This window comes from Lontra canadensis, unplaced genomic scaffold, assembly GCF_010015895.1.
Source record: "Lontra canadensis isolate GAN:19392208 unplaced genomic scaffold, GSC_riverotter_1.0 scaffold2, whole genome shotgun sequence".
Taxonomy (NCBI): Eukaryota; Metazoa; Chordata; class Mammalia; order Carnivora; family Mustelidae; genus Lontra; species Lontra canadensis.
In genome coordinates, this window is record NW_022630996.1 from 5,698,279 (window position 1) to 5,726,023 (window position 27,745).

At 38.9% G+C, this 27,745-nt stretch overlaps 1 protein-coding gene across 1 annotated transcript; it reads right to left on the reverse strand.

The window, feature by feature from the left end:
• Positions 1-4,418: 4,418 nt before the first annotated feature.
• Positions 4,419-25,786, reverse strand: WEE2 (WEE2 oocyte meiosis inhibiting kinase). Its single transcript, XM_032866472.1, has 11 exons — positions 25,607-25,786; positions 24,080-24,276; positions 22,056-22,107; positions 19,904-20,076; positions 18,379-18,500; positions 13,024-13,170; positions 12,244-12,351; positions 11,829-11,914; positions 10,728-10,898; positions 8,935-9,077; positions 4,419-5,155 (listed from the first exon to the last, which is right to left on the reverse strand). The coding sequence occupies exons 1-11, from the start codon at positions 25,784-25,786 to the stop codon at positions 4,999-5,001; spliced, it is 1,536 nt and encodes a 511-aa protein (XP_032722363.1). The 3' UTR covers positions 4,419-4,998.
• Between the last annotated feature and the right edge of the window lie 1,959 nt (positions 25,787-27,745).

The window sequence follows — 27,745 nt, forward strand, 5'->3', positions numbered from 1 at the left end:
CTTAATGTGGTCTCCAGTGCACACTTTAACCTGCTCCTAAAAGCCTGGCTTTCTAGTTGGTACATTCTAGACGCTTATCTCCAGTTTTACCCCTGACTTCACCATGTTTAGCTCCTGAAACAGCGTGTTATACTGCCTTCAGGCCTTGCACAGGTATCAATCATCCCATACCCCACCAGCTGTTATTACTGTCCGTGCCCTCCAGTGATTTCCTGTTTAAAAATCGCACTTCTAGGGGCTCACTCCGTTAAGCATCTGACTCTTGGTTTAGTTTCAGGTGGTAAGCTCAGTATCCTGAGATCCAGCCCCACCTCAAGCTCCATGCTCAGCCCAGAGTCTGCTGGAGACTCTCTCCATTTCTCTCTCCCTCCTCCTTGGCTCCATCCCTCTAAAATAAACAAAATCTTTTTTTAAAATTATGTTTAAAAAAAATCTTCCTTCTACTTGAGCTGTTGACTCAGATGAAAAGCAAAATTCATCCTGTCCTCCAAAACCAATTTCCCCCTTTTAAGCTATTTGTTTATTTTAATGGTACCAGTATTATCCCAGACTTGAACTTTGGAATCATCTTTAAAACTTCTCCCTGATCACCTACATCCATTTGTCCATATGCACTCGGCCCTCAAAGTTATTTCATTATGCCACTGACCTCTCCCTCTTTCTATTTGCACATACTTCTGCGTGAGGAGTGTGGAAAGGATTGTTTAAAATAAAAAAGTCATTGAGTGTCTGCCTTCAGCTCAGGTCATGATCTCAGGGTCCTGGGATCAAGCCCCACATCTGGCTCCCTGGTTGGCAGAAGCCTGCTTCTCCCTCTCCCTCTATTTGTGTTCCCTCTCTCACTGCGTCTCTGTCGAATAAATAAAATATTTAAAAATAAATAAGTAAGCAGAAAGTACGCCAATTGAAAACATCCTTGGATAAACTCATAACTTAATAACACCTTAATCTAAATAAATAGCGTCTTAATCTCAATTCTCAGACAAGAATTACTAATACACATGCTCCTTAGACTGTTGAAACAAATCACAAGTGCTACCTTACTTTTTCTTGACCAAAAAAAAATTAAAATATACAAAATACATAAATGTATAATGTCATGGAAGAACGGAGTTGAAGCATTTTCTTATCACCTAGATCCTCCTTCCCCACAACAAATGCTCCAGCATCGCTTTGCTCACTGTTCTCAGCATCTGAAATGCCCTTTTCCATACTTTCAGAATTTTCTACTCAAAAGTCCTTACTTTTTTCTCCAATTTCACTTTCTTTACACACTCAGTTTATCTTGTATTATAATGTAGAAGACCATGAAGGTGCCTTATCTTCCCCACTGTCTGTGAGCTCTAGAGGACAGGGACCTTGTGAATTTGTGAATCAAAAATTATGCTCTAAAGCAAGGAGAGGCTTTAGAAGGGTTCAGGTCATAAGCTAGAACAAAAAATAAAAAAGAAAGAAAGAAAAAAAGAAGAACCCAGAAGGATACTCAAATAAGCCTGAAATTAGAAGACTAAAAACAACAAAGAATCAGGGACCTGGAAGAGTGACTGAAATGTATTTTTGTAATAGAGCTGCTTCTCTCTTTCAAGAATCTCCAATTTGCATAACTGTAGACTCTGTAGTTCGTCCATGGACTCAGAAAGGGCCTTCTCGATGCGGAGAAGTGGTGACAGATAGCAATGGGACTTTAATCAGCTACCATTTCCCCTGGCAGTAGTGGAATAATTCAGGGCTTTCATCCTTTGCAAAGCTAGCTGAGAAAGCGAAGTGTCTATCATAGACACCCAGAGCCTGTTTTTTGTGCCAGTACCATGCTGTCTTGGTGATCACAGCTTTGTAGTAAAGCTTGAAATCAGGCAATGTGATGCCCCCAGTTTTGTTTTTTTCTTTTTCAACATTTCCTTAGCAATCCGGGGTCTCTTCTGGTTCCATACAAATTTTAGGATTGTTTGTTCCAGCTCTTTGAACAATGCCAGTGGGATTTTGATCGGAATGGCATTGAAAGTATAGATTGCTCCAAGTGGTATAGACATTTTAACAATGTTTATTCTTCCAATCCATGAGCATGGTCCATATATATAATGGAATACTACTGAGCCATCAGAAAGGATGAATACCCAACTTTTGCATCAACATGGATGGAACTGGAGGAGATTATGCTGACTGAAATAAGCCAAGCAGAGAAAGTCAATTATCATAGCGTTTCACTTACTTGTGGAACGTAAGGAAGAGCATGGAGGACATTAGGAGAAGGAAGGGAAAAATGAAGGAAAGGCAATCAGAGGGGGAGATCAACCATAAGAGAGTTATAGAGGGATGTGTGGTGGGGGGATGGGTGAACCCTGTGATGGGTATTAAGGAAGACATGTATTGCATGGAACACTGGGTGTTATACACAAACAATGAATTATGGAACACTACATCAAAAACTAATGATGTACTGTAATGTGACTAACATAATAAAAAATAGATGCCCAGAGACACAAAGTTATCTTTGGCCTTGCCTTTTTTCCCCTCTAAATTAGAAAAAATCTCACTTATAGGCATCAAGTGGTAGAGACCAGGGATGGCAGTGCTTTATCACAGGAAGCTTTGGACAATTTTGTTGTGGTAGAGAAACATTTGTTAGAAATTTCAATCAGATTTTCACTTTGGTTCTAAATCAATTTTTCTCAAGCTTCATAATAACAGTTGGAAAATTATAGCACTTACTATTTAAATGGATTACAGCATCTATTTTAAAGTGGCTCAAAGGCAATTTTAGCAGCACTTCATAGTTATTAGTTATTATGGCTACTTTTTGTTAAGTTTCTTTTTTAAATCAACCTGACAATTTTTATGTAATTCAGGACTAAAATTATGGTTCATACAGAGATTAATAAAAAAATCTTAACCATTCAGGCTAAAATGGTGACCTTTATCTTTTAATGTTCATCTTTATACAGCTTTAGGTAATGGCATCTATAAACCAATACATATGTTAGAGCTTAGTAAAGCACGATAGCATTCCTTTAAGCCTCAAGATTATCTGTTGGCAACTTAATGTCTGTGTTTTAAGATACATCTATAGAAAAAGCAGCATATTTATATCCTAAAATATTTAAGTTCAACTTAATATTGTCAGTCCAGTGATGTTAATATTTGACAGTTTGACATTGGATAACTAGTTCCTGGGTTATCTTGTGATCTCTGTGCAGAAATAGAACTTCAGACTGAGGATGGAGCTTCTTACTGAGGCAAGGGGTCAACTTCAACTTCCAACTGAACTAGAAGGTATGAAGTCCCCAGCCCAGCAAAGACCCAGTCCCTCTCATACTCTATAGTGTCTATGCAGCTCCCTGCTGGTTTAGTAACTGTGCTACTGTGGAGTCCTGCCACCAGAAAGAAAGGGAGAGAAAGCAGTAGTCTGGCACTCAGATGCCAACATGGGCTCTGAGAAGCAGGGTAGAGAAGAGGTCATAGACCTTAATAGTATTAGTTGTCAGTGCCTGAGAAGACAAATATAATCAAAGAATTCTGGTCTATACATTGCAAGTGCTTAATAACATACCTGTTTCTAAATCACAGATTGTGGTTGACCTCATATGCTATTTCAAAAGATATGGCTGGGGTTGGGGAGGCAAGAGATAAATCAACTCCATTTTAAAACCTTGAATAAAGACTAGCTCTTTAAAAATGGCGAGGGACAATACAGAGCACTTTACCCCACTTACCTGCATGGGAAGAATTGCTACTCCAAGACAGAACAAAGAATGGTATGATGGTTTATTCAATTTAAAAACACTTCTTAATTTGCTTTTTTAAATGGAGGGTAAAGAAGAATATAAGGCAGCAAATAAGCCTACAAGCCATTAACAGACTACCTTCATTAACATGGTACATCTAAGTTATCAAATGCTGTTATGACCAATATTATTTTATGTATTAGAGCCTGACCATTATTAGCTTTTAGGCCCACAAAGCTGAGCCTTACAGCCAAGACCTGGTACTACCAACCTACTGAATTTTCTCACGTATCTACTCATGAAATGGTTTCTAACAGAAATTTCTCACTCTTTGTTACATATTACAAAGAAGAGTACTTTACCCATATTTGGCTTTGGACAAGATAAAAACCTTTATTTACAAATGTTCTATTCCCTTAAAATATATACAGAAAAAATAATTTGGATTAAAATATCATAAAATCACAGGAAACAAACCCAAATTCTGATAAAAATCAAGGAGAAATTGGTGACACCCACAAAATCAAAACCAGTCATAACAATTACAGGAGGGTCAGCGCAAATATTCTGAAGAACAACCACATTAAATTCTCTTTGAACTCCATTACCCAGTGTTTTGTTCCATAAGTTAATAGCCAGTTCAGAAATTATAAGTTATATATAGGCTATTTCTACCCACTTGACATAATGGTAAACTCATTTAATAAATATAATATCTGATAAAGGGGTTGTCTTCACTTAAAGAATATAGTAGGAAAACCACTTGCTTAGAGTGGCTGAGAATTCTTTTAGGAATACCATCATTCACCCCAAGAAACATTATTGAAATACATGCACAGTTACCTCAACTCAAAACAAAATTATATTCCTTTCTGTGTGCAGGGAGAGTCCCTATTCCTTGGTAGGCAATCAGCTACAGCAGCCTCCTAGTCCATGGGCTGTGCCTAGGGTGCTGCTTTCTCTTCTTTGAGTTCAGAGATACCTGCTTTCCCATTGTACATCAGTGAGTGTGAGAAGTAAACAAACTGTTGATAGGTAGCCTTAAGAATATAACAAGAGAAGAGAAATGGCTGCCAGTGATTGTACCTGGGACCGTTGCTAATACGAGGCCTTAATAGCTTGACTATCTTGGTTGTCAATGCTAAATTAGGAGTAGTTTTTGAATTCTTTGGGCACTCATTGCTTAATCTTCCCCTTTACAAGAGGAAGTCTGACACAGTCAATATCTCTTTCTGGAAGCTATAAGGCAAAAGGGGGGTTGGTGTGAACTGAGTTCTTATGGGGAAGACTCCCCCCAGCTGAAGCATGAAGATTTTGCACTTTTTCCTCCCACCAGGCGTTTGGTGCTTCTTGATCCTGTGGGGGTCCCAGAGACCCCAGCATCACCATGCTCTTCCTGGGAAGACCGGGCCTGCTGAGCTTCTCTCAGTTCCCTGGCAATTAAAGGGGAAGAAATATATTACTTTACCCTAAATTAAAGAGGATATTTTTGATCTAAACTAACATAGATTTTTCTTTTTATTTCAGCATTTACAGAAATAAGCCTGAGCTATATACAGAATAGAAAATTAACTCCATGATTTTCTTTAAAAATGGCTGGCATATACATGCCATAACACATGGCAGATTAGGTTTCCTAAATCCTACTGATTGGGGCATAAGGGATGTTTAAAATTTTTAAAAATAAAAGCCTGATAAAGATATCACTAAAGGACTACAGGCCAATACATCAAATGAACATAGATGCAAAAATTCTCAATGCTAGCAAACTGAATTCAACAATACATTTAAAAATCATTCACCACGGGCGCCTGGGTGGCTCAGTGGGTTAAGCCGCTGCCTTCGGCTCAGGTCATGATCTCAGGGTCCTGGGATCGAGTCCCGCATCGGGCTCTCTGCTCATCGGGGAGCCTGCTTCCCTCTCTCTCTGCCTGCCTCTCTGCCTGCTTGTGATCTCTGTCTGTCAAATAAATAAATAAAATCTTTAAAAAAAAAAAAATCATTCACCACAATCATTCCCACAAGTGGGATTTATTCCTGGGTTGCAAGGGTGGTTCAGTATTCATAAACCAATGTTATATACCACATCAATAAGAGAAAGGATAAAAACCATATAATCATTTCAATAGATGCGGAAAAAGCTTTTGATAAAGTACATTATCTGTTCATGATTTAAAAAAAAAAAACCTTTAAGTTTAGAAGAAACATACCTCCACATAATAAAGGCCATCTATGAAAATCCATAGCTAACATCATCCTTAATGGGGAAAAATAGAGCTTTTCCCCTAAGATCAGGAACAAAACAACGATGTCCACTCTCACCACTTTTACTTAACATAGTAGTGGAAGTCCTAGTCCACAGCAAGCAGACAATAAAAAAGAAATAAAAGGAATCCAAATCAGTAAGAAAGAGGTCAAACTTTCACTATTTGCAGATGACATGATACCGTATATAGAAAACCCTAAACACTCCACAAAAAATTGTTAAAACTGATCAACGAATTCAGTAAAGTTGCAGGATACGAAATCAATCTGTAGAAATCTGTTTCATTTCTATGTACCTATAATGAAGCAGCAGAAAGAGAAATAAAGGAATTGATCCCATTTACAATTACACCAAAAACTATAAGATACTTGGGAATAAACCTCACCAAAGAGGTGAAAGACCTGTACTCTGAAAACTGTAAAACACTGATGAAAGAAATTGAAGACAGTACAAAGAAATGGAAAGACATTCCACACTCCTGGATTGGAAGAACAAATATTGTTAAAATGTCTGTACTACCCAAAGAAATCTACATTTAATGCAATCCCTGTCAAAATACAAATAGCATTTTTCACAGAAGTAGAACAAAGAATCCTAAGATTTATAAGGAACCACAAAAGAGCCTGAACAGCCACAGCAATCTTGAAAAAGAAAAGAAAAGGTGGAGGCATCACAATTCCATACTTCAAGTTCTACTACAAAGTTGTAGTAATTGAAACAGTATGGGACGGACACAAAAATAGACACAGAGATCAGTGGAACAGAATGGAAAATCCAGAAATAAACCCACAGTTTTACAGTGTATTATTCTTCAACAAAGCAGGAAGAATATCCAATGGGGGAAAAGACAGTCTCTTCCACAAATGGTTCTGGGAAAAGTGGACAGCTACCTGCAAAAGAATGAAACTGGACCACTTTCTTACACCATACACAAAAATAAACTCAAAATGGATTAAAAACCTAAATTTGAGACCTGAAACCATAAAAATCCTAGAAGATAACACAGGTAGTAACTTCTTCAACATTGGCCATAGCAACTTCTTACTAAATATGTCTCCTGGGCAAGGGAAACAAAAGCAAAATGACCTCAGGATGAAAAGCCTCTGCACAGTGAAGGAAATCATCAATGAAACTGAAAGGCAACCTATGGAATGGAGAAGATATTGGACAAATATCTTATAAAGGGTTAGTTTTCAAAATATATAAAGAACTAATACAACACAACCCCCCCCAAAATAATCCAATTGAAAATTTGCAGAAGACATGTACAAACATTTCTCCAAAGATGACATCCAGATAGCAAATAGATGCATGAAAACTTGGTCATCATCACTTATCAGGGAAATGAAAACTACGATGAGACTCACCTCACCCCTGAGTGGGAAAGAATGGGAAAATCAACAACAAAAGGCACAACAAGCATTGAAGAGGATGAGGAGAAAAAGGAACCTTCTTGCACTTTTGGTGGGAATGCAAATTAGTACAGCCACTGTGGGAAACAGTTGTGGAGGTTCCTCAAAAAGTTAAAGAGAGAACTACCTTATAATCCAGCAATTGGGTATTTACCCAAAGAATATAAGAACACTAATTCAAAGGGATACATGTACCCTAATGTTTATAGCAGCATTATCTGCAGTGACTAAATTATGGAAGCAGCCCAAGTGTTCATCAATACGTGAATAGGTAAAGAAGATGTTATATACTAAAGATAAAAATGAAGTGATCTGAAGGGGTACATGCACCCCAATGTTTATAGCAGCAATGTCCACAATATCCAAACTATGAAAAGAGCCTAGATATCCATCAACAGATGAATGGATAAAGAAAATGTGATATATATATATCCAATTATATATAATACAATATATAATTATATTATTTTATATATTTATATATTTAATTATATATAAATATATATTATATTATATACAATTATATATAATACAATACAATTATATATAATACAATATTCCATTATACATATAATGGAATATTGTGCAGCCATCAAGAAAAAAAAACTCTTGGTATTTGCAACAACATGGTTGGAACTAGAGGATATTATGCTAAGGGAAATAAGTCAATCAGAGAAAGACAATTATCATATGATCTCATGGATATGAAGAATTTGAGAAACAAGACAGAATCATAGGGGAAGGGAAAGAAAATGAAACAAGATTAAACCAGAGAGGGAGACAAACCATAGGAGACTCTTGATCTCAGGAAACAAACTGAAGTTGCTGGAGGGGAGGGAGGTGGGAGGGATGGGATGGCTGGGTGACAGACACTAAAGAGGGTATGTGCTATGGTGAGTACTGTGAACTGTGTAAGACTGATGAATCACAGTCCTGTACCCCTGAAACAAATAATACATTATATGTTAATTTAGGGACACCTGGGTGGCTCACTCGGTTAAGCCTCTGCCTTCTGCTCAGGTCATGATCTCAGGGTCCTGGGATCGAGCCCCACATCGGGCTCTCTGCTCAGCAGGGAGCATGCGTCCCCCCCTCTCTCTGCCTGCCTCTCTACCTACTTGTGATCTCTGTCAAATAAATAAATAAAATCTTTTAAAAAATAAAAAAATAAAAATAAAAATAAATAAAGATGTGGCATATATATTTAATGGAATATTATTTGGCCATAAAAAAGAATGAAATCTTGCCATTTGGAAGGTTATTGATGAAACTAGAGAGTCAGAGAAAGACAAATACCATATGATTTCACTTATAATGTGGAATTTAAGAAACAAAAAACACAAAGGGGAAAAATAAGAAGACAAATCAAGAAACAGACTATTAACTAGAAAGAACAACCTGATGGATTACCAGAAGGGACGTGGGTAGGGGGATTGTTAAATAAGTGACTTGATCTTGGGGTTGTGAGTTCAAGCCCCACATTGGGCCTAGGGCTTACTTTAAAAAAAGAAAAGAAAACAAACAAAAAAACTACCTTTCCAGTGTGGCGGTCTTGAACTTTTCCAAATTAAGCTGCTGCTGGAGCTCTTCTGCTTTCCCAAGGGAGGGCCGGAGAACTCGACTTCTGGCCAGAGCTGCTGCAGAAGGTCTCTCCCTTGGGTCAGGGTGGATCATGCTCTGTTGATGTTTGACCAAAGCAAAAGATACAGAAATTTCACTGCTGGGAAAATCTCCCCACCCAAGCCAACTCCAGCTCAGCTACTGCTGGTGAGTTTTGTCAAATTCTGCTTTTAACTTTGCAGGGGAAGAAATAAATGAAAACTTATCTCCACCAGGGACGGGATCGTTATCTCTATGCAGGGACATCCGTCATCTATAACTTTGACTTGTCTTTATCATATTTTAGAGCTAGCTGTGTGATTACCTAGTCTAATGCCTTAATTTTAAATGGGGAGAAACTGAGGTCCTGAAATCAAAATTGACTTGCCCATCTTATTAACAGGACCAAGACTAAAACCCAAGTCAACCAACTCCTAGTTCCATTTGCTTTCTACTCCAACATGCTCCTTTCCACTTAAAACTAAGGGTACCCCCCCCATGACAGCATTCCTACAACACTCATCTTCAGGTAGAAAGTGCCTTAATTTAACAATATAAATACAGTAAAAAGTAGCTAATTACTTACAGCAATTAGCAATGTCATAAAACAGAGAAAACACGGGACCTTCCATTTGAAGACCAATGTTCAGAACTGGCTCCACCATTCACTAAGTAGCTTGAGGAAGTGACTTAACTATGCTGAAACTCGGTTTCCCTTTCCTGATACTTGGGATAACAATATTCACCTTCTGGAGCATCGCAAGATTTAAATGAACTGACATATATGTGTAACTAGTGTACTGGACCAGCACTGAAGTACTCAGTATGTATTAACTAAATCTAACAGTAATTTACACATGGAAATAAGTGATTAGGACATGCATGAAAGTCTGCTGGGAGCAAGGGTTTACTTTATTCTTTCAGGAAAGCAGAAGCACAGAAGGACAAGTTTGCAACTAAATTTGAAGTTTTCAGGTGAACTATGAAACTCAAATTTAATCCCTAAGAGTAGATGTTTCTAAGGCGTTTGTAGGTGTCCTAACCAGTCTTGTTCCTTAAACCTTGAAGTCTTACGTAGATATTTTGAACTCTTAATATAATTCTAAGCTTCTCAACAGTGTCATTTTCTTGCACCTCTGTTTCAACAGAAGCGCCTCCTTTCCTTGTCCCTACACATACTCAGATATCGCAGAATACAAGTAACACACAAATTTCTAAACTAACATTATGCCTTTTTCCAATAGTGCAGCTGATTGGTGGTATTGCCAGTTACCCATCTGTAAAATAGCTTATACTTTCTTCTATACACTCAGAATTCAAATATCTTTCATAATATCACCATTACCAATGACAATAGTTAAAACCCTGAAACAAGAGTAAAACACCAGGTTTGATTTTAGAGTTAATCAGTTGTCAAAGGTGAGGATACAAGTCCAGGAATTGCTCTGAGCCTTGGTTTCCTGAACTGCCCACCTGTTGGGAAGGGAAAAGGAAAAAATGTAACAGGATTTTAAACTGGAACATAAAAGGTTCTATAATGTCCTCTAAGTTTCCTTGAGAAGCTTTCAGTCTGTCCTGTGGCTTTTCTGGGCTTCGAGGTCATGATTCCTTTTTCTTCTGTCATTGGCACCACCAGCATCTCCTTTTCCCCTTCCCCACCTCCTTGCCATTGTATTTCTTTAAAAAAAGACATTTTCTATCTTCTCTTCATCTCATAAGAGATACCACCTTGAGTAGATTGTAAAATTCTTCTGAGAGCTTCTGAGGAATGTTGGGAAGGTTCCCCTCACGAATATGATGCCATGCGGCGCCATTGGTGGGTAAGGACTCTGCTCCCGCAGCCACTGCAATTGTTAATCCCAAGGCAAATATGTCTGCTTTGGGAAGGTGCTGATAATCCTTCAAAACAGAAGAGAGGAAGGCCAGTTAGTTTGCCTAGTGAGATGACAGTAAAGACAACTGGTAAGAGAGGTTGTTTTGAGTATGTATGAGCTTGGACAGTAGGCAAGGTCACATCTGCCATGGCTGGTAGAAGCTTTTAAAGCAGAATCTTAGTACTGTTTTATTCTATCAGACTCAAAGAGGCTTCAAGCACAGACTAGCTGGGCAGAGATATCATCATCCTAGAGGGAGTTAAATCCTTCCTACCCTGACTCCACAGACATCCTAAAAGGTAGGCAATAAATGAAGGTCATTTCATCAGAGCTGATGGTACTACCGGAAGGATGATAGCATGATAAAGATGGACTGAACCAATAAAGGATTCCTTTCTGCTAGGGAATCCATGAGTTTAGGAATTCTAAGAAATACTAGAAACAGTAAACGACCTTTATAAAAAAAACAGCAAAAATATTGATTAATCCATGACAGAGCCAGCTTTCCTCATGCTGTTTTGTTTTGTTTTTTAAGTTTCTTATCTTTGGTCTCAATTCTGAATAGGAAGTGGATAATATCAATTTAAATTATAAATATGAACTTTTGGAGCCCATAGGTGGCTAGTTAACCATCTGACTCTTGATTTCAGCTCAGGTCATGATCTCAGGGTCATGAGATCAAGCCCTGCACTGGGCTCTGCACTCAGCACAGCGTCTGCTTGAGATTCTCCCTCCCCACCCTCTGTCCTTCCCCCTACTCATGCACTAGGGCTCTCTCTCTAAAATAAATACCATATGAAGAAAAAAAAAAAGAAGTAGAGCGCTAAAAAAAATAATAAATAAAATAAAATACAGTCTTTTTTAAAAACTATAAACATCTCTTGCACTGTGAACCTTCATTTGAGAGTCAAAAAGTTCAATGGGTTATAAAATACCCTGTTTCCCTAATCTTTACCTCTTGTAAAATCTCATTAGCCAGGAAGCGACTATCTCCCTCCTCCACTTTTGGTTTGCTTATCGATGTCACATGACCCAAGTCACCTGAAAAAAGAAAGAAAAAAAAATAGAGCCCTTTAAAAGCATGTCTTTAAAACTAGAATAAATGGGGTCATTACTATAAATTTTATAAGATAATATACAGGTCAGAGCTTAAGGCACACTCACCAATTTTTTTTAATTTTATTTATTTATTTGAGAGAGAGGCGAGAATGAGAGAGAGTGAGCATAAGAGGGGGAAGGTCAGAGGGAGAAGCAGACCCACTGCTGAGCAGGGAGCCTGATTCGGGACTCCATCCCAAGACTCCAGGATCATGACCTGAGTTGAAGGCTGTCATTCAACCAACTGAGCCACCCAGGTGCCCCAAACTCACCAATTTTATACATCACATTGGCAGAGAGAAACCAATCAGCTTCATTTTCAATCTCTTCTGGGACTACAGGAGAGCCACTTTGCATCTTATGACAAATGAAGATGTTACCTGAAACAAAAACAAACCAACAATCAAAAAATACTGAATTGACAAAGTCACGATTCCTTAGCTTTTTCACACCAAAGATTCTTTTCTGTGTCTGTCATTTCAGCCACCCTCCTCTCTTCCTCTTCTGTATACATAGAACAACACTATCTATGTTTCTTTTCTTCCATGGAATCTCTCACACTACTTCTGAAAGCTCAGTAATTGAGAATACCTATTTGAAGGGAAACTGATCTCAGACACTCCTCCTCTGAAGAGGCTAGTAGCCTCAAAACAAAGAAATAAGCCTGAGAAACATGGTAATGATGTTTCCTTGAGTTTCACATAATTGAGTGCCAGAACCATTTCTGTTCACTTTAGTCAGTCCTGAATTAGAAAGAGTGTATACAGCACTAGTTGTCAATACATTCAGGAGGTAGCCAAAATGTGATCGCTTAACTATGCAATGAGTTAGAGACCTATTTTCATACTTTGGCTTCATTATCCATGAAAGAGTCTTTTCTCTCTGTCCCCTAGTCCCAGAGGGGATAATGGACAAAGCTGTTTAAATTTTTTAGGGAAACAAATGAAAGAGATTTTGCCAGCTAACAGCATCTTCAACACTTGGTAGACACACAGGCACCAATTCTGACACGGGGAAGTCTGGCCAGAGGAGCAGAGCGGAGCCATACTGACTGGGTTTGATGTCCAGGTGCACCACGCCAGAGTTGTGGATGTACTTAAGCCCAAGGGAAATCTGCAGAAGGATGTCCTTGAGTTTCCACTCCTGGAAAGGATTGCCAGACTTTGTGTTTTCAGATATAACAGTCTGCAAGCTCCCACCTAGGAAGGAACAACAGACAGCAGCCGCACAGAATGGAGAAAAACTATGAATCTCAATAGGTAGAAGTGTAATAAACAGTCAAATTTCTTGTGAATGAGTTCAGTCCAACAAGTCTAGATTATTCAGTTTCAGTGTAAAACAGAATATCTGCCACTGCCTATACCACAGACACATTGGAGAAGAGTTACAGGACTTATTAATAAAAATAAAATGTCATACCTCAGGTATCCAATGTGGGTCTATTGCCTTGAGTATGCCCCAACTAACATTTTAAAAGTGTTATCTAATCATTTACCAGAAGCCCAATCAGGCCTGGACAAATAGCTACTATTGACATTGATGATTAATTGAGTGTCAAGCTAGTAATTACAGGCTACTAGTAACTTTAATGTAATGGATTCTAAACTTAATTCCATTAAAATATATCACAAAATAAGAATATTTAATGACTGCTAACCCAAGGAAAATATAAACCTTCAATATACATCTAAGTCCTATCTGAGCCACAGTATTTGCACATCCGCTATGGATAGACTCTCGGTTTATCTTTATCAGAGAAAAATAAGGCCTAGATTCATCTGACCACCTGATCTTGTCTGCCCCTGTCCCAAGGAATTAGAAGGCTTCTGAACTCTTTATTTCATTACATTAATTTGCATTCATTGTCAGCCTCTTCAGTCAAATTATAGAGCCCTGGGTCTCCCTGGCAGTTAGGGCTCCAGCCCTCAAGTATGTGTCCAGAATAATAGGATCAGAGATGGTAATGGTATTTTTTTTTTTTTTAGGAAATCCATTATTTCAAGTATCCTCTGTAAAATTCAATATACGGATTGACCAGTCATGTTAAAAATAATTAAATTCAGAAAGGAGAAGAGTTTTAGCCCTTTTCAGAAACACAAAGAGGCCTAAAATGAAGGGTTTGCTTTTTTTCTGGGAATCTTCTTACAAGGTATGTGTGGAAGAGGACATTAGATAGAAAGGAAGAGTAAATTGAAACAAAGTCACCTTGAATCTAAGTTTGCAGATGAAGCTGTGAGGTGTGGTGAGGAGAAGGAAGCCTGCATCTAAGGCCCCCATGTCCCCTGGAACTCCTCTCCCTACTAGGCTAGGTGCTCCTTCAAGACAGGGTCCCGTCTTATTCCTTCTCACTTTCTCAAGGTCTTGCACATAATCTATGTATTCTGATCTGAATGTCTATTCTCACAACAGAGGGAAAGGAAAGACTGGGACAGGGACCCCATAAAAGGTATGAAAAGAGAAACATCCTGGGGGTATGTAGGAACCCTTTAAGATGGTCTTTTAGGTAATAAGCAAAGCTATATTGCCAGTTCCCTGAAGAGCTACAGGTATTAAGGTAACTAGATCAGTGCTAGCAGCACTTTTAATTACTTAGAAGCTCTGTAGGTAATATTAAAGGTAGCCAAGTAATAATTAACAACAGTAAAAGTTACTGAAAAGCATTTATGCAAAAGTGTTAGAAGGTCTTTATTTTGCCACAACTAAAGCTGATTGTCTTCCTCGTATTGGAGAGCATTATTAACTGTTCTTTGCTAAAGAGTATTAAGGAAGTAGGTGTTCATAGAGCAATGCTGAATGAACTATAAGCTTCATCCCTACTAATCTCAGCTACACTGGAGCCTTAACTCCATACCCCAACATACCACCTGGAGATGGTACCATAATTGCCATCATTATGCCCTAGGAGGAAACAACCAGCTCCTAGACAGCTCTTCTCAAACTATCTTTAGGAGATTGCTGGCTGAATTCTTTCCTTTAGATAAAATAAAAGTGCTTTCCCTACTTGGTAGGGAAGGAAAAAAAAAGAAATTTAAAGACAAATCTATGTTTTTCCATCTGTTTATGAGGACTGACAGATACTAAAATAGCAAATGCCTTCCAACAATGAAAAGTAAACAGCAGAACAATAATTCAACAGGATATTTTGTTCATACACGTGTATTCTCAAATCTTGATTTTATGTTGCTATCTACAACACAACCATCTTTTTCTGCAAGTAAAGTAATTCCTTGTTTGGTAGGGGAAAAAAAAAAAACCACAACCAGTATTCATGGTGTTCCACAGAGAATGCAGGCTTCTGGATGTCACATCACTAGAACAAATCCAAGAACCACCATCCTAGAGGAGCAGGCTCTATAAAACGTCAGTGACAGAAGTCATCACAAGAAAATACCGCTGTTAGGGAGAGGTTAACCCTCCCATCCTGAGTCGTTTGGAATCCTGGCGGCTGCATAATTGATCTGCTTGCTGGAAGACATTCAGGTTTCAGAGGCTGACCCCAAGGTGACACATAGGAGATCTCGGCAAGGTTGGCAGTGGAAGAAGGAACATTTGATCGGTTCAGGGCTCACGAGGCACAGTTGGGAAAATCAGGTAACTGCTGGTCTCTACTAATTATGATGTACATTATCTAAGTCATGTCATTTATAATCTGAATAGAACCATAACTATAAATGTTCTAGTCTGACTGCTATAACAGGCTGGGGATACAAGGGTAAAGGTGGCAAGCAGGAGGAGGAAGAGAGGAGAAAGAGGGCGAGGAAAAGGATGGAGGCGGGAAGCATTAGAAGGAATCGGGCACTGGCTACTCTGCCACCTTACAAATACTTGGACTTAACTCTCCTTGATTTAGAGCCGAAGGGCAAAGTCTCAAAGTTATGGATTATCCATAACTACAAATAAGACAACTATAAGGGCACGCTTTATTTTCAATGATCAGTTCACATTTGAAAGCAATGTATGTGAATTACATTTTGATAAATCAGAGTTACATTTTAATGGGCAAGTATGCAGTGAGGTTAGCAGACCACTATGGCAAACAGACAATGATTCCTCGTAAATCTGCTCCAAAATCAACTGCCCAGAAACATCAAAAAGTCCTCTGTAGTCTTCCCACACTTTACCTTGCTGATCTTGTTTCCTATTATAGGGATCACCTTGGTCCTGTCAGTCTCCTATTTGTGGAGTCAGACCCATTCCCAAAACCATGCCCTTTGTCTGCATGCTGTTCCTCTAATGAAGTCTTCCTTCTACTTCCTTAAACTCTCCTAATCTTTTGGCAAACCCTCTTTCAAGTCTTACCTCCTTGATGAGATGGTCTTGGGCTGCTCTAATAACAAGTTTGAGTTCTTATGATGTATCAGGTACTGGCACTGTGCAGGCCTTTGACATACATTTCTCAAACTACTCCCTTAAGTAAATATTACAATTTCTTTACTCAGTGGGACTGACATCCCAGATATCATACAACTAGTGTGCCACACCCAGGTCTGCCTAGGTGTGCCTCAGCCCAGGCCCATTCTGCCACACTATGCTGCCCCTTACTCATATGCATCTTCTCTGAATGCTTTTTATCCATAGTTGTACTACCTGGCTTTAAAGCAAATCGTCTCTTGTGTATTCATTGTAACAGAGCAAGTGGAGGGAAGTTCCTGGAAGGACTTCTTGGCTCAATCTATGGTGTATCTCTCCCTAGAACTTAATACAATGTCACACCTGTAGAAGGGATTCAAATGTTGAAAAGAATTAGAAGAGGATTTGTAATAGGAATAATCACTCTTCCTTATTCTTTTTAAAATTTGAAATCTTTACAATGCCCCAAATCAGATTAAATTAATTCCGTTTTGTTTGACTTTCTTGGCTAAGTTTGTCCTCCGACACTATCTTTGTTAGTAGTAAAAATCATGAAAATAAAACCAATGTTGGAGTGGGGAGGGAGAAGAATAGGGAATCTCAGGTTGTGATAAGAAGGAATTAGGAAGAGAAGATTAAGAAAAGTATCAATTTCTCTATCACAAGGAAAGGGTCCATTTTTTAATCTTAAAGAGACTATTAGAAAAAGGGATTTAGGTGAACTTGCTAGAGGAAAAAAATCCAACAAAGCTCACAGTTAATACTGCAAGGAAATCAGACCCTAACAAAACACCAAGTCATTATTTTGCAGTATATGTGTGATATTTTCTATGTTTCTAGCATTTCATAATATTATCTACTTAACTTACTTGTATATATAATGATGACGCTTTAACACTGACCGCTCTCCTCAAAAGTCAAGCTGCACATACATGCTCAGCACTACCTGATGGTAACTAAAATTACTCCAAAACTGTACTATCAGAGAAACCCGAGGGTGGGTGTGCATGTTTTTTTTTTTTTAGGGGGAGGAAGTTTGGGAGGGATGCTATTATCTGATCTTAATTGTGACCAGAATATGGATAGCTACTCCTAAAATGCCAGCAAGCTTCTATTTAATTTGGTAGCACTTTCCTATTTTACCTGGGAACATTTTGATGAGAAATATCTCTGCGAATAATTACATGTAACTGTACTGTTATGTCAACCCCTTAATCACAAATTAAAATAGGCTAAAACAAAAGACTATTTTTTTTAAGTAGCCCAGAAAAAGTTCTGCCAGTTTGTGTATGTATAGTCCTGAAGGAATATGCCTGAAGTCCTTGCATTTCATTCCCAGCACCCACCCCACGCTCATACTCTGGCCAGAACACTGAAGCTTGGGGAGCCTGGGTGATTCAGTCATTAAGCGTCTGCCTTTGGCTCAGGTCATGACTCCAGGGTCCCAGGATGGAGCCCCACATCAGGCTCCCTGCTCAGCAGAGAGCCTGCTTCTCCCTCTCACACTCCCTGGGTTTGTGTTCCCTCTCTCATGGTCTCAGATAAATAAATAAAATGTTAAAAAAAAAAACAAAAACTAAACTAAACCAAACCTCAAAGGTAAGAAGCATCAAGATACATGAACTATGCCCCAATTCAGGAATCCACTTGAAAATTAATCAAAAGTTGGCTGTGTGAGTTTACCACTCCCTCCTTGAAAATGATAGGGACTGTGGTTTGCATCTTTTAGAATACCTAGCAAATATAAGAGGAAGATTTACCATTCAAACCACTAGAGCAAAATTTTTCTATGTATTGAGTAAAATGTGAAGGGGTTTATAGCTTCTATGTGTCAGCCACACATCAGCTCTGAAAGATATACGACATAGCATAAAATGGAAATTCCTTTTCAACACAACTTGTGTCCCCAGCGCTCTGCTTCCAAGCAAAACTATAGTACAAACTTTTTAGGTATGACTCAGCTATGCCTACCATAAACTACAAGGAGGAGGCAAAGATTTTTTTCCTGGATACAGATGTTCATCCCCTTCTCCACAGATACTAGTCTGCATACTTACCATTGCAGTATTCATTCTGAATGATCATGTGGTCATCTTCTGCCCATGCAGAGTAGTAACGTACCACATGCGGGTGGTGCCCAAGGACTGCATGAGCATAAACTTCATGCAAAGCCAAATTCCTAGAAGACAGACAAGCATCAAGAAAAATGAGTCAAGATAATATACATACAGCTTTTTTTTTTTTTTTAAAGACAAGATTCTGGACTCTGGGGAACAAACTGAGAGTTACAGAAGCTTGGGAGACGGGATGGGGTAACCAGGTGATGGGTATTGAGGACATATGTTGTGATGAGCACTGGGTGTTATAAGCAACTAATGAATTGTTGAACACTCATCAAAAACTAATGATGTACTATATGTTGGCTAATTGAACATAATAAAAATATTGATAAAAAAAATAAAAGACAATTTATGAGGCATTATTAACAGTGGCAGAACATTTACTGAGTACTCACTGCTTACTTAGTATTTTAGTTCATTTAATTTTCATAACTACTCAGTAAGATATAGTGGCAAGGATGAAGGCTTTAGAAAAGCTGTGACTGGCCCAATGTCAAGTCAGTGATAGTAGACCTGGTACCAAAATCCATATTATTTTTTATTGAATGTGGCATATGTAAAGAGGAGTATTAGATTGTTACTATCTCAGTGGCAGACATGCTTTGAGTTTTAATTTCACCGTATCACAATTAAAAAAAAAACTTTGATGGGCTTAATAAGGCCACTATGGACTTGATAGTTGGATTTTGTAATGGATCCTCTATCTTCTCTGTGAAGGCTGGACAGTCATTAGAGTCAATATTACACTTAGCCAATATGACATGGTCATAGGGGCAGTCTTGGGGAGAGATATTCATTATGGAACAGGAAATCCAACACACAAAAAAAGTGAAATATAATACTCAGTGAATTTTGGTATAAAAATGAAGAATTCTGAGGTCCATAACTTCAGATTCAGCAAACTATTACATTCCTACAGTTAACAAAAAGCTTTGGCTGAATCTAAAAAAATTGTTTTCTTTGTAAAAGGAAGACTTCTGAACAATTAGCTCTGGGAATGAAAGTTAAATTTTGTTGCTTTTTCCTCACTTGTAGTCTTTGAAACATTGAACTCATTATTGAATTCATTATTAATACAAAGTGGAGATAACCAGTGAGTTAACAGTAACTTCCTGCTTGGCAATATTTTTAATGAACTAACAGGCAGATCACTCCATATATTTATTCATTAAAGCAAAAGCAGGAACACCAGTAGAAATAGCCTCAAGAACCATGCAAGAAAACAAACAAACAAAAACACTGTAACAGAATTGTATCCAAATAATTATGGTTTAGTTTAAGGAAATAACTTATCTTTGGTTTGGAAAACTCAGAAAGATTATGAATGTAAGACTACATACCATGGAAGGGATAGCAATGGGTATGTTTTTAATGACATCAGTACCATTATTTAAAATGTTTTGATGAGAAACAACTTTCCAAATCCAAATTTGTACTTCTAGTACATTTCAAAGGCACTTACTCATTCGATAATCCTGCAAAAGGTTTTGTGGAACGTTTTATTGCATAAACACATCCATCCAGCCTCTTAATACACTTGTAGACTGTACCAAATTCCCCAACTCCAATTTTTTCTACCTCCAAGAATTCTTTTTCATAGCGGGAAGCCATGTTGGTTTCTCGTAGAACACACCTCTGAAATATTTTATTAAAATGTTAAAATAATTCTAACATATTGTGAGCAATAAATTTAAGGCATATTCCAAAATTTCTCGAAGTTTTCAAAAAGACTTTTGAGGCAAATCTGTTGGATTCTGTGTCAGTAATTCATGGTAGCAAGAACCTCCCCGGTTGCTGACTACCTTTCATACTCTTCATAACCATCTATACAACTCTGTACTGGCATTTTTTCATATATTAAGTCTTTTTCTATGTTATTTCTTCTTTCTGGGATATGCTTATTCTCAATATGTTTTTAGGGAGAAAACACCTGCTCACAGCAACAGCTACTGTCCTCAGTTGAAGGAATGGCCAGGATCCAAGTAGAACATGGTAAGGAGAAAAAAAAAAAGACACTCCCTTTGACTCTTGTCTACCTACCTCACACTCTGGCTGCTGGTGTTTCCATCTCAAATTGAATGAACTTATTGTTCAATTTGCTTCCTCAAAAATTTTAGTACAGAGAACAAAATTGTCAAATTGATTATTTCAGCTTATGTGTTCAGGTACAGCAATCCTTCCACCTACTGGCTAACTAGCAATATCTCTCTCTTTCCAGCTAGTAGGTAGCCCTAGGCAAAAAAAATAAAATAATTTTAAAAAATCACTGAACCCCTTTATTAGTTTTCTCTTCTAAAGGAAAGTGAGCATCCTAGCAACTACTCCTTGGGGGACTTTTAAATTTACATGAGAAAAGGTGTTTGTGTGTGTTTGTGTGTGTGTAACTTAGCTCAATGCCAAGCACACAGTAAATTCTCCAAAAAATCATAGCTAAGATGATAAAAATCTCCATGAATTTATATGAATCTCAATCCAAACCACTTTATCTCCATGAAGTCATTCTTTCCCAATGTCCCTGTTAGCAAGAATTTTTTCATGTAACTGGATTTTAAAGAATCCTGACGCTTACTAGCTCCTCATTTCAACAACTAATACCAACCAGTCTTCATTAGCAAGATCTAGAGTTTTCTTTGCCCTTAGACAATCTCAAGTTCTGTTTCTCCCATGTCTGGGGCTGTCATAGCTACAAGCCCTCTCTTCATCTCTTCTAATAATGAAAATTATTTTTGCAAAATGTTACCATAGAGTAAGACACACCTAATTGTCTCCCCCAAGGAATCCAAACTTCTGCTCAGAAACCTAAAGGTCTTTTACCAATTGCTCAGCCACTACCTTCCCATCCTCATCTCAGACAGTGAATAAGCCAGCTTACCATCTACATTATTCCCCAACCTTAAGCCCTTCCCCTCCACTTTCGTAAACTGAATATTGAGCATAAACATGTTTTCATGGTATTATAAGCTTCTTAATGGCAATTTAATATTCTACTGTAAATTCCAATTTTTTTGGCCATTCTTTTGTTATTGGACATTTAGTATTCCTTTCTTTTTTTTTTTTTCTTCTTGGCCATTACACCTAAGGCTGCAATAAATATCTCTGGTGATAATATTTACAGCATTATTTTCTTAGGCTAGGTTATCAAATGAGGGATGCTACATCAAAGACTGTGAGCATTATATAAAAATCAATAGATAACTGATATAATTAAGAGCAAAAATTTTACATTTAAACTTATGGCTTTATGCCATTTTTCTCTCTTCTGCTCTTCCATTTTTGGACCTTAAATATCTTGAGTTTTCCCTTCACTTCTCTAACCCCATGAATAGAGAATTTTCCCTTAAATCCAAGATAGAAGCAATAGCCATTAATTTAAAAACACTGCAAGGTAATGATTCGATGATATATTGATCAGGCTCTGTCGGGTAAAGTAATAACTAGCTAAGAATACAGACTCTGCCGAGAGTCCAGATCAATTTAGTTGCAAAGCACATTTGCAAATCTACAAAGTGAGGCAGGGGTGGTAAGGAGAGAGAGAAGGAGAAGAGGAGAGAAAGAAATTGGCAACAGGATGAGGTGACTAAGTTTTGGCAGCTGGAACAAAGAACTGTGCTCACCTTGGCAGGTAGCCCTTGTTCTACATTGCCTTCCCCTGGACCAGCTTCCTCACTTAGGGGAAAAAAAAAAAAAAAGAAGTGATATCAATGTGTGACTGACGCTATTGAGCTTCATACTCTACTAGGTTCTGAGATTGTAAGAGTAAATAAGACAATTCCTTCCCCACGTCAGCCTGTATTTGGGGACAAGGATAAATAGAAAGTTTCAATGTAAGAAGCAAAAATAAGGGGGCGCCTGGGTGGCTCAGTGGGTTAAAGCCTCTGCCTTCAGCTCGGGTCATGATCCCAGGGTTCTGGGATCGAGCCCTGCATCGGGCTCTCTGCTTGGCGGGGACCCTGCTTCCCTCTCTCTCTCTACCTGCCTCTCTGCCTGCTTGTGATCTCCCTCTCTGTCAGATGAATAAATAAAATCTTTTAAAAATCTTTAGAAAAATCTTTATAAAAAAGAATAAGAACAAGATATCAAGGGACACCATAGGCAGCACCCAAATCATGATTTCAAGAGTAAAAGTCTTTCGGGAAAGAGGATAGGCAAGTTAAGTTTCCAGAATGAGTAGGAATTAGCTAAGGAGCCAGAGTGGGGTTCTTGGCAAGCACAGCAATGCTGAACCATGGAGGGGAGATCACACAGGACACAGGAAACTGAGTGCTCTTTCCTGTCCCATCGCCACCTTTCCCTTCAAAACTCATCTCCCCGCTTTGCCCTAGGTTCAGAGGAAGACCATCAGTACAGCAGAATACGCTCTAACACTGGCTAAGATATTTTCAGTTACTTTCCAAAAAGCTCCGACAAACATCCTCTTTGGCATGAGCAGTAGCATTCTGGATGTGTAAGCCAGATTTCAAGCTCTAGAACAGCCAACTATAGATTCTTCTTCTGGAGAAGCACAGGATAGAAAGTGCAAATAGAGGAAGACCTTACACTCATGGAGACAAACTGATGCTGGACACTTGTGACTTATTTATTAGGACATTCCAATACTTTCTAAAATAACAACCCCACAAAAAAACAACAGCACAATAAGTTAGGGGGGGAAATTGCCCATTCAGAAGCACCAAGAGCTGTTACTAAAGTGTCATCACTTTCATTGCAGGAAATGCAAATTAATGGTCTCTTCTGGCTAGTTTCCATGAGAGGCGAATCAATTAATTCTGATGGTTTACAAAGATTCGTGAAGAGCTAAAACGAATAGAATTCTTGGTTTAAAAAAGAGTGGACCTGTATACTTGGACTGAAGTTCTGTTAACTTAAGATCCAGGAGATAGTATTGAGAAAACCTATTCTGGCCACAAAGCTGGTTAATACGGAGTCATTGATTCCAAATGAAACAACTCAAACTAAAACATTAAATGCTCTGCATACCTCAGATTGTTAGCTGTGCATTTATTTTGCTATTTATTTTCCTTTGTGTAAAAAAAAAAAAAAAAGAAAAAACATTGAAGAGACATAGTAAAGAAATGTCCCTAAGTAATATGTACAGTCCTCATTTGGACAATTTCTACCATTGAGACCTTGTGGAGGTTTACAGTTTGGCTTTCTATTCTTAGTACCTCCAAAAGCAACACTATCTTTTTCTCTTCAGCCAATTTCCTGTCATCTGCAGAGAGGTTCAAATACTTGCATTATAGCTCTCAGTCACACACAGTTACACTGGAAACGGCAGTATACTCCCTGAAGTGTGAGCTACACCTGCCCCAATGACTAGCCTTCTGTTACCTAGGGGAGACTACTTGAATGCAATTCCATAGCTCGTTCAACTTGCTAATGGAAGTCAGATGTCTATTGCTTACTTTGCCCTATTCTTTTAGAGAGAAGGCAACATACAGTACATTTCAGAATGGAGTCACGCTAGAATCTCCATGACAAAGCAGACCAACATTAACATGTGGGGGGGAGCACTGTGAGAACAGGGTATCAGTTCCAATCAAATAGAGTTCTTTTTCCTAATCTTACTTTCCACTCTTCCTTCTACTTGACCATACTAAGATCAGTTCTCAAAAGTTAGATGCAACAGTACACTTACAGATCTCCTCGGGTTTTCCTCTTGCCATTGGATTGAAGGAATTGTTTTCTATAGGATTCTGGGGTAAAGGGATTTATATTGACCAGAGCCGATGAGGTCATCTCATCCACTAAGGGAACAGGTGTGAGCCTCAAATGTTTAGAGACTCTGGAGGGGAGCTTCTCTGTTGAAGAAATCACCGACTGGCTTAGCAGACCCTGAATGAAGATGACGAAAAGGGAAAACAGAATGGGGTTAGTACAAAAAAAAGTTCCATATCAGCTAGTTAATATTTGAACCAAGGAATGTTACTGCTACGAAGGAATTAGAGGTTGCCTGGTTCAATGCAAGCTAGTTGCATTATAACTGGTCCTCTTGTGAAAAATACAGATTCCTAGTCTTCCTCTGGATATTCTGATGAGAGGATCAACACAGGAATCTATAGTTTTGTTAAGCTCCACTGCCTCCCCCTGGGCAATTCTGATGGCCGGCTATGAAAAACACCAACTCTTCTACTACCTTTAGCTTTTTTGTTTTTGTTTTTTAAGGATTTTTGTTTATTTATTTGACAGACAGAGATCACAAGCAGGCAGAGAGGCAGGGGAGCAGGCACCCTGCTGAGCAGAAAGCCTGACAACAGGGCTCAATCCCAGGACCCTGGGATCATGACCTGAGCTGAAGGCAGAGGCTTTAACCCACTGAGCCACCCATGCACCCCTACCTTTAGCTTTTTAAAGACTGTACTTCAGCTTAGACAAATGAAAACAACTCTAGAAGACCTGATCCTTATGTTCTCAGTGTATACTTTAACTCCCCCTCAATTTTCATCCAGATATTTGTTTGGTGCCTAGTAAGTAGCAGATGCTGGGCTAGATGCTAAGGCGTACAGAGGTGAATTCCACTTGGTAGGAATGTTGTAAAAGGATTCAAGCATCAGGGGACTAATTGTACCAGCTGAGTCTTTAAAGTCTTTGCACATCCTGAGACACTATGATGTTGTGTCTTGAAGGTGGGATGTTGCCTACTCCTCTCGCCATCTTCACAAAAAAGGAGCTATTCCTGAATTTTCCATTCCCTCGATCACCTGTAAGAGAGCTGTTTCTTACGGAATTAGCTACACTCCCTGGGACATATTTATACTCTCAACCTGGACATCTTTCCAGAACTTTTTAATCCCTACCAAGTGGTCATCAACTAGTGCTCAATGCATTTAGCATGGGGACCTGCTACCTCCTTGGGAAACTCTTCTAATCTAGCTCGTTGTGCTAGGAGGTCTTTATGGTAACCTGAAGTCACTTCACAGGATTTCTTGTCCTCTCCCATGGGTAAGGCTGAACTAAGTCAGTCCTCCATTCCTCTGCATCCTTGTGTTTAGCATAAGGTCACCACTGATCATTGCCCACTCTCTCTTCTAATCCAAACTGTATTCCTCACAAAGCATGCATTTTTCAGTTGCCTTTCCAGTTTCCCTCCCAAGCTCTGTTCTTTTCCTGCCCCTCCAATCTTGGCACTTCCAGGATTCCTAATTTGGACCACTTCTCTTCTTACTCTGGCACTCAGGCTACTTGAGCTCATCCGCAACCAAGACTTCAGCAATTTCCAAAATGCTAATGATATCCCGATATAGATCTCCAATTTAGTTTGTTTTCCTGCACTCCAGACCCATTTATCTGGTGATTTATAGGACATCTCTGATTTCTCCAAACCCGTAAATGTCTTTAGCATCATCTTTTTCGATTCAAGTTACCATCTACTCAGTCAAGACAGAAGCCTCACAGGACCCTAGATCCCTCCTTTTCCCTCAGCCCCTCCACCAAGTTGATGAGAGACAAAAAGCAAGCTGAGCACAAAACATGAGCTGACACCCCACCAAGGCCCCCTCCCCTTAAGATGGGATATATATGTACATATATATGTATATATAAACATTCCTCAGGTACTAGTAACTGCCTAAGAACAAAGGCAGGGGGAAAACAAATGATCAATTGATAAAGATCACAGTCATGTAAGACATGAAACTCCACTAGACTTTGTAACTGTCTTAATGATATACAAGAAAAACATGATCTTAATAATAGACATCCAGGAACCTACAGACTCTATTTCCTGGAGCCCTAACATCACTTTCACTACCATATGCTAAAAAACCCTATATAATCAGTCTCTCCTCACAATCACAATGTAGCTCTTTCTGCCCTCAGGTCCTGTCCCCATGCTAGAATAAAAACACCTTTTTGTACTGCAAAACATCTCAAGAATTCTAGAATTCTTTCTTGATCATTGGGCTCAATGATCCTGCATCATATATTGGTGGCCCATACAGGAATTCTGCATCCTCCTTCATCTGGACTTTGAATGTCAGAGCAAACTTGGTGAGTTACTCTTTCTTCTGTTTTTACTTTCATTTTAGAGGCTCATCAAGGAGTATGGGCTTATTGGAATAATTTCATGTCAACAGCTCAGGCTGCAGTCCTCTAGCCCATGGCTACTCTATGGGTATGAGAGAGCCTGCCTTTTGACTGGAAGCTAGTACGTTGGCTAGCTTATGGTTATAAGGAAACTCAATGCCCTCTCATCGTTCCTATTCTTATACACAATTGTCTTTTTTTGGGTGCAGGACCACCACCTAAGTCACTAGGATGGCTGCTGATCTTAAAAATCTCGTGTAAGGTTTCTTCCTCATTCATCTAATGCAATCCCCTCCAAATCCCTGGCCAAGCCACTTCTGACCATGAGACCTCCACTCGGAGCTGGCGGAAACCAGTACCAGACTGAGTTAAAACCCAACCAGGGGCCATCTAGTGAAGTAAACTATAAAAGACTTACATGTGTTAGAATGTCACTTAGACTAGGATGGATTTCTATCTTTACTATTCTTCATCAATGTCTCCTACTGACTACTTAAGTTACAATAGTATATAATTTCCCCTTGTAAAAATTTTCTGGTGTTTTCCACGGGTTAAGAATGACAGGTTCTCCATGGCATTTTGGTCCAATCACTGGCTCGCATTAGTCATCTAGAATGCAATGGGGAAGCTGAGGGACATTAGCATCCCTCCAAGGTAAGGCAGCGTTCATTGCAGCTTCTTAGAAGGCCGCCTCTGGTCACTTTGACACTAGGAACCTCTGACATATCCTGCATAGATGCCACCTAGGAGGCACGGGGGATTTTTGGTAATAAACATTCTCTCCTTTCCTAAGAGCATGGGATATCTTCAGTTCCCAAGGATTCTTCCTTGGGATGCCTTTTAACCCACTGGAATCAATTCAGATTGCAAGATCTAAGAAAGAAAAAAAATGATTTTCTGTAACATTGCATGGCCTCAGCACTCCTCAGGAATTAAGGGAAAATGGCCCATTAACGGACATTAAACTTGAATACGATCTATCCAATCGCTTTTGCAGGAAACAGGGCAAATGGACTGAGGTACCCTATGTCAAGGCCTTGCTGGCCCTAAATCAGGATCCTGATCCCAGGGCCTCTTGAAACATATGTCTAACCACCAATAAACCCCCTCTGGACATACTTGATGACAATTGTGTAAATAGACCCATTTCTCCTAATAAACCTCAGCTACTGTAGAGATCACTGACTAATCCAAACAAGGATGACCCTGGCTCTGTTAGTATCTCTCCTCCTTATAAACCTCAAGACCCCTCTTCTCCCAGCCCAGATGGAAACACCAG